At 35.3% G+C, this 8,187-nt stretch overlaps 1 protein-coding gene across 1 annotated transcript; it reads left to right on the plus strand.

The window, feature by feature from the left end:
• Positions 1-1,784: 1,784 nt before the first annotated feature.
• Positions 1,785-7,498, plus strand: LOC145594349 (uncharacterized). The gene is made up of 3 exons (XM_081650677.1): positions 1,785-2,269; positions 2,405-4,488; positions 6,393-7,498. The coding sequence occupies exons 1-3, from the start codon at positions 1,785-1,787 to the stop codon at positions 7,496-7,498; spliced, it is 3,675 nt and encodes a 1,224-aa protein (XP_081506803.1).
• Positions 7,499-8,187: the final 689 nt, after the last annotated feature.

The raw sequence follows: 8,187 nt of genomic DNA on the forward strand, positions 1-8,187 counted from the left end.
TAGTAGCCTGTAGGAGTATCTTCTTTTGTATAGTTGTATTTATAGAAGTCTCTTGTCTTAACTTTAGTTTCATTAAGTTCTCTTTCCTATCTGTATATAGTATCCACCTTTCTCTTGTACTATATATGTTCCACCTGATGCATATAATATATAACTATTTCTATGTTTCTAGTTCTGCTTTTACGTTTGAACAGATTCTCTATTTTGGTTTTATTTTTTCTGAAACTCTTATTTTACTGGTTGCATTGACAATGAGTACACATTTTACTATTTTGCTTTTATGCACCTATTTCCTACTAGGAATTATGCTTTTGCATGGATTAGTCCATCTATGTCCCCTTGTGAAATACTTTCATTTCACTTATCTCTCTTTATCACTTCTACAATGCTTTCCTTTTTGGTTTTATACTTCTTTCTTTTTGTTATGTCTTTCCATTTTTCTTTTACGGCCTGTTTTAATTTTACTTTGTTGTATTGTATCTGCGTCTAATGCTGATTACAACTGTTATCTATCTGAAAAGGCACCACATTTCCTTTGTTATCTTTTTACAAGTACACCATTTGATGGTATTGCCTACTTTTTATTACTCTCTATAATTGCATACTTCCCAAGACTTAGCAGCTTCTTTTACCCTTTGTTTGTTCAAGTTGAGGTGGCTGATGGTTACAACTGTTATCTACCTGAAACGGCACAATGTTGCCTTTGTTATCCTTTTACAAGGACAACATTTGATGGTATTGCCTACTATTTATTCTTCTCCATAATTGCATACTACCCAAGACTTAGCTGCTCCCTGTCCCCTTTGTTTGTTCCAATTTTGGTGTCTATGTCTTGGTTTATTTGGATTTTTTTTATGCCTTTTCATATGCTTTTTGTTCCTATTTCCTTTTCTCTTGGCCTAAGTTACTTCTTGCCCCTATATGGGGATCAGGCAATAGCCTCTTTGCAGATTATATGGTTTCTTTTACAAAGGGATATTCTTGTGCCTAGTTTTGTCCTTGTCTCTGTCAACTTTTTATATTGTATTATTAAACAAAGATGTTCCTTGTGCACTATCTTGAATAAGGTTGAAGTGAATTTGCTTGGGTTTCATTACACCAGTTTTTGGGATCTACATAAGTTTTGGCCTTTATTCATAGGATTTCTTAGCTATTGTGTCTACGTGCAGATTATGCATTATCCCCTCTGTTATTTTTTATGCCTTTATATTGCTACTTGTTCATTTGATATCTTCCTCTTTAGGTCTTTATTTCAGTGCCCCAACTTACTTTGTTTATTTGAATTTTTCTGGCTATATTTTTCTTTAACCAGGTTCCTTCTCGCAAGTTCTGCTATTGGCTTTCTTTTATTAGCACCATGTACTAATGCCTTTGTATCATATTTTGGATTACACTTTTTTTCTTTATTAATTACGACAAAAAAACTTTTTTTGTAATGTTGGTAGAGCAATGAGTTCTTGGGCAATGAATTTAGCCCTTTTGTGTTTTTTTGGCTTGCATAATTGGCCTTTACAGACCTTTGTTCCATATGGAGCTTGTGAAATTGGTCCTTTTCAAACTTGGCTTTTTGATTTATCAGTTATACATGGGTGTATTCTCCCCTATCCGTTTGGTATATTGAATGAAGTGCATACTTTGTCGGGTAAGAAGTTTTTCTCTTATTTAACTTTTTTATGAAGATCATTAGTTGGAATGTTAGAGGGGCCAAACGTTCGCAGGCAATTGGTGAAATGATATTTCTTAAGAAAAAATGTAACCCGGATATATTTATAGCGATAGAAACAATGGTTTCTCCTTCTAATAGTAGTAGATTAAGTAAAACATTGGGCTACGAATCTGTTCATATTATTAATCCAGAGGGTTACTGTGGGGGTATGTGGATATGTTGGAATTCCTCTAAAATTGATGTAACAGTTATTCAATTAAAACATAGACTTGCTTATCTTCTTATTCATGATTTATCGATGAATTATGTATTTATGTTATTTGCCATTTATGCCCCGGCTCAAACTTCTCAAAAAAGTTTGTTTTGGACCGATCTTTTTGACAGTTGTACTAGTACTCCTCTCCCTTGGTGTATTATTGGTGATTTTAATGATCTGTTTTTACTTGCTGATAAAACTGGTGGGAAACCCAATACTGTTGCTCGGTGTTTTCGTCTTCAAAGATTTGCTCAATTTTCTAAAGCGATCAACGTTCACCCCTTAGGCAACCCATTTTCTTGGAAACGTACATCAACTTCACATGTCATTTATGAACGTCTTGATAGGTCATTTGTGAGTCCTTAGTGGGACTTTTTATACCCTTCTGCAACTCTGTTATATGAACATTTTTCCATTTCTGATCATGCTCCTATTATTTTGGTTACGGATACTAATTCAACCCCTAAATTGTCCTCATTTAGATTTCAAAATGCATGGACTTCTGATATAGAAGCTCAACAAATTATTACTAAAAATTGGAAACTCCGTTTCAATGGTTCTCGATTTTATTGTATTCTGCAAAAACTAAAGCATGCTAAAACTGAATTAAAACATTGGAATCATGTTAAATATGGAAATATTCAATCTAAGCTTAAACTTAACCAGACTAAATTGCTCTCAGTAGAGGCTCAGCTGCTTCTCTACCCAGATAATTTTCATATTCGTCAACACCTTACTCGTCTTATTCGTCAACGCGAACAACTCCTTTTCTTTGGTCAAAAGTATTGGGGTAAGTATGCCCGAAAATTATGGCTAACTAAGGGTGATCGTAGCTCCAGATTTTTTCATGAATCTATGAAATGTCGATCAAGTAAAAAACAAATTTTTAGACTCCAAAATGATGATAACCAGTGGGTTGATACTCCATCAGAAATTACAAATCTTTTCTATAAAGAATTCTCTATGCGTTTTAAGTCTGAACATCCACGAGATCGTTCTATCTCCCTTCCGTGGATTGAACCAGTTATTACTCCTATCGATAATCTTGATTTAACACGTCCCTTTACGGATACTGAAATTCAAGATGCTTTTTTTGACATGTCCCCTTATAAAGCGCCTGGGTCAGATGGCTATGGCCCTAAGTTTTTTCAACATTACTGGAACATTATAGGACAGGATATATGTAAAGCTATTAAGGGCTTCTTCTTTAATGGGGTGCTTTTAAGAGAGCTGAATCACATGATTATTACTTTGATTCCTAAAATTGATAACCCTACTAAAGCTGGTCAATATAGTCCTATTAGTCTTTGTACTACTATGTATAAAGCAATTTCAAAAATTCTAGTTGCTCGACTTAAACCCTACCTCAAGAAAATTATTGGTCCTTACCAAAATACTTTTGCTCCTGACCATGCTATTCAAGATAATATTTTGCTTGTTCATGAAATCTTAAATCTGTTTTCTAAGTCTAAAAGTAAGCAAGGTTGGTTAGCGCTTAAGTTAGATATGGAGAAAGCTTATGATCGAATTGAGTGGGACTTCTTGTGGACTACTCTTGATTCTTTTGGTTTTAGTCCCACATGGATTAATTGGATTAAGTCTTGTGTTACCACAGTCTCTTATTCTCCTGCGATAAATTATACTACTACTAACCTCATTAAGCCCTCCCGGGAATTAAGGCAAGGCGATCCTCTGTCCCCTGCTCTTTTTGTTATTTGTATGGAAGTTCTTTCAAAGAAATTACTTTTTCTTAGTCAAAATAAGTCACTTGGTATTGGTTTAAAAATTGCTCCTTCTGCTCCTTTCATTCCTTGCTTACTTTTTGCAGACGACAGTTTGCTATTTTGCAAAGCTACTCCAACATCTTGTAATGCCCTACGAAATACGCTAGCTACCTTTGCTGATCTTTCTGGTCAGTTGATTAATTTTCATAAATCCTCTATAGTCTTTTCTAAATACGTTACCAACCGCAATAAATCTAATTTGGCAAGCTATTTTAATATGACACCTAAATCCTTTCTTGGCCGTTATTTGGGTGTGTTCTTTAATTCGAATAAGTTCAGTAAGGATACTTTTCAACATATCCTTACTAAAGCGGATAAAAAAATGAACTCATGGTCTTCTAACTTAGTTTCCAAGGCTGGAAAGGTTGTTCTTATTCAGAGTCACCTAGAGGCTATACCTTCATATGCTATGACCACTGCTCGTTTACCCGTTTCGATTACTTCGTCTCTTGATAGTTTAAATAGAAAGTTCTTTTGGAAGCAGTCCCCATCAAAGGCAAGTTTACCTATGGTTGCTTGGGATACAATTTGTCAACCTAAATCCCAAGGGGGTCTTGGTCTTCGTAAATCGGAAGCTATTAACTCTGCGTTCTTGGCTAAGCTTGGTTGGAAGATTATGTCGGACCCAACTAACTTATGGGTCCAGTCTGTCACTGCTAAATATTTACGTAAATCTCATTTCCTTACCTATTGTACTCAACCTAGAGACTCTTGGATTTGGAAAAAGATTCTCCAAATTCGCCCTCTCTTAATTAGGGGAATACGGTGGAAGGTAGGGAATGGTTCTTCTATCCTTTTTTATTTGGGTTGATATTTGGTGTGCTCACACCAATCTTATTGCCCTTCTTGGATTGGACCCCGATCAAATTGCGAATATTGATATGACAGTTGATATGTTCATTACTGATGATAATACTTGGGACGTCCCTCTTCTGCTTACTGTTCTTCCCAATAATATAGTTCAATCTATTACACTAGTAGAAAAAAGTAAAAAGGCACCGCTCAATAGCCACCGGTTTTTAAAAACCGGTGGCAAAAAACAGGGGAAAAATGGGCAGGGATATTATTGCCACCGGTTCAAACCGGTGGCTTACTAATATAAAAAAAAAAAAACCGGCTTTTTTTTTTTTTTGGAAGACAAAATCAATCCTTTATAAACCCCAAACCCTACAACTTAACCCATTAGCCGTTCATTCTCTCTCCTCAATCTCATTCTCTTTCTCTCTCCTCAATCTCATTTTCGATCTCTTCTCCTTCATCCTTCTCTTTCTCTCTCCTCTCTCCCCTCTCCTCCTTCTCTGATCTAGCTCCTCTTCCAATTCATTCCTTAAACCTCTCAAATCTCGCTCCTCCTTCATTCCTTTCCTCTGATCTCGCTCCTCCTTCATTCTCTCTTCTTTCGTCCCCTCCTTCCTCCTCTTCACCTCTTTTGACCATCAATCGCCGCCGCCACCACTTAACTTCGCCACAAGAGCACCAAATGTCGCCGCAACAGCACCAAATTTGAGGGTTTCGGGTCAAATTCCACCATGAAAACTCTAGATCTAGAGTTTTCATGGTCGATTTTGACCTTTATAACCCAAATTTAAGTTAATTTTGGGGGTTTTTGGTTGAATTCGAGGTAATTTCTCTTTATTTTCTTACTTTTATTAAGTTTTTTTGTCATTTTTGATGGAATTCGTGGTTATGGTGGTGGTGGTGGGTGGGTTTATTTATTCGAGGTTAAAGTTTAATTTCCGAGTTTAATTCGATTTTAATCGATTTTGTAATTTTCTGAGTTTTAATCGATTTTAATACGATCTCCTTCTGGGATTAATTCGATCTCCTTCTGGGTTTGTTTGGTTTTTTTTTAATTTTTTTTTTCATTTTTGTCGAGTTGTTGAAAATCAATTTCTGGGTTTTTAACGAAAATTCTGGGTTTTTGCATTTATTTTTGTGGGTTTTATAACTGATTTTAATCGGTTTATGAGTACATGCATAGTCGATTCATTTATTTTCGCAGCTTAAGGGTACATGCATAGTCGGTTTATGGGTTCATTTCGCAGCTTATTTAATTTAGTCGATTTATTTTTTTGTTTTAATTGATGCAGGTATATTGATTTACATCTTAAATCAAAGAATCAAGATGCATGAATATTGATTTAGCTGTTGTATGGGGTTTTTTTAATTTTGAAGTTGTAATTTTGTTTTTGATTTATATTGTAATTTTTTTTTTGATTTATATGTTGTAACTGTTCAATTATATTGATATATATTGTAAATCAATATTGTAATATTTTATTTTTGATATATATTGTAATTTTCGATTATACTGAATGATATTTTTTTATTTATATGTTGATGTTGTTATTTTTATTTTGCTTTAATTGTTCGATATTTTAAGGGTAAAAAACAAAAAAAAAAATAATAATACCTGTACATTGCCACCGGTTAACCGGTGGCATTTATAGTGAATACAAAAAAAAAAAAAACAAAAATGTGTGCAGTGTTATTGCCACCGGTTAACCGGTGGCAATTATTATTTTTGCCACCGGTTTTGAACCGGTGGCCTTTTGTTCTAGGATTTGCCACCCCCCAACTGACCACCGGTTCAAAACCGGTGGCATAGGGGGGTTTTGAACCGGTGGCCAACTTGTATTTTCGCCTAGTGTTAGAGGAATCCCCCTTCCCTCCTCCCCTGTTCCAGATGAACCTTGTTGGGGTCTTCCTAAAGATGGTCAGTTCACTGTCAAATCTGCTACTTGGCTAGCCCATTCTCATGTCCTTCCTACCTCTAAATGGGAATTTCGTTGGATTTGGAAGTTGGATATTCCACCTAAAATCCAGATTTTCCTTTGGCAAATCCTTCGTAACAGCCTTCCTACTCGTCATACTTTATCTTCACGCAATATTAATGTCCCTAGTTATTGTGCGTTGTGTTCTACTCATTCTGAATCTCAAAATCATCTTTTCCTTTCTTGTCCCTTTTCCATGGCTCTTTGGTCTTCTTCTTCTGTTATTCAGTGGCTTGGTCGTCGTATCCCTCAACTTACTCAGATCCATGATTTATTTCGCTCTCTTAAATTCAATATGCCTAAACTCCTCGCTAAGATAGCTATCTTGTTTTGGAGTATTTGGAAACATCGTAACGCAGTTATTTTCAAGAACTCTACTGCTACTGTTCCTAGTATTTTTATTCGAGCTTTTTCAATGTTTAAAGAATGGGAATCTCGCTCCCTTCTTGACACAATTCACTTACCGAATGTGTCACCTCCGCCGCCTCCTCCTCCTCCCACTCCACCTATTGTCTCATGGTCTCCACCTCCTGTTGGTTTTTGTAAACTTAATTTTGATGGTTCTTCCTACCAGAATTCTGCTACTGCAGGTGTGGTCATTCGGGATCACTTAGGAAATCATATTACTAGTCGAACTTATAATTTAGGTTCTTGTTCGGCCTTCCTTGCCGAAGCCATTGCACTTCGAAATGGCCTCCTTCTTGCTAAGGAATTTCATATTTCTGATATTTTTATTGAAGGCGATAATCTTACTGTTATTAATATTTTGCAGGGTCATTTCAGCTGCCCTTGGAAACTCCAGCTTCTTATGGCGGATGTCAAGGCTATTTTGGATTCTTTTACGAATTTTCAAGCAAGACATATCTATCGGGAAGGGAATCGGGCAGCAGACTATGTTGCCTCTCTCGGCTACTCTACTCCGACTCATAAGGATATAGATCCTTTTTTGGATAGTAAATTTTCTTATTTTTTGCTCCTAGATAGTTTAAGTCACGGTCTTGTGAGAAGACGTACCTAAGCTCCCCATTGTATTTTACTTAAAAAAAAAAATTGATTGATGATTGATTGATAGTGTATTTTCCTCTTAGTAGTAGGGGTGAGCTTAGCAGGTACCCTGTAAAAATATCAGGACACGGAACCGGAACCTGTAAAAATATCTGGTAGTGAATTTAATCCCTACCCTTTTTCTATTTTTCTTTGTTAATCAACAGGGTTCTTTCGTTTTCTTGTTGTTTGATTGATTTTGATGCTTTTTTTCTTTGTTGGGTTTTAATCAAAATTGGTAAGATTCCCTTTTGTTTTTGTTTTTGTATTTGATGTTAATTGGTTAATTAGCTTCTTTAATCAGTTGAAATTCGAGCATCATCAATTAGTTTGATTTTCTTGGGAATAAAGATTGACTCTTTGTAATTTTTGTTGTTATTTTATTGGAAGATTGATTAATTTGATTGTTTTGTTAGTGATTACTGATAGATTGTTTAATTGATGATGTTTGGTATCTGGAAATTGAAGTGATTCTATTGATGAAAATGGGTTGATTTTTATTTTATTTTTTTTTGTTGTTTTGGAATGATTTTACATTTGCTTATTTAAGTGGGATTGTTGGATAAAGTGTATAAGTGTGTAATTTGATTGTTAAGGATTGGTTTGGACCAATTGGTGGGATAAAATGTTAAAATCTGATGAAATGTACTTGTTTGTGGTATA

Source organism: Chenopodium album, chromosome 19 (assembly GCF_948465745.1).
Source record: "Chenopodium album chromosome 19, dcCheAlbu1.1, whole genome shotgun sequence".
In the NCBI taxonomy this organism is placed as follows: Eukaryota; Viridiplantae; Streptophyta; class Magnoliopsida; order Caryophyllales; family Amaranthaceae; genus Chenopodium; species Chenopodium album.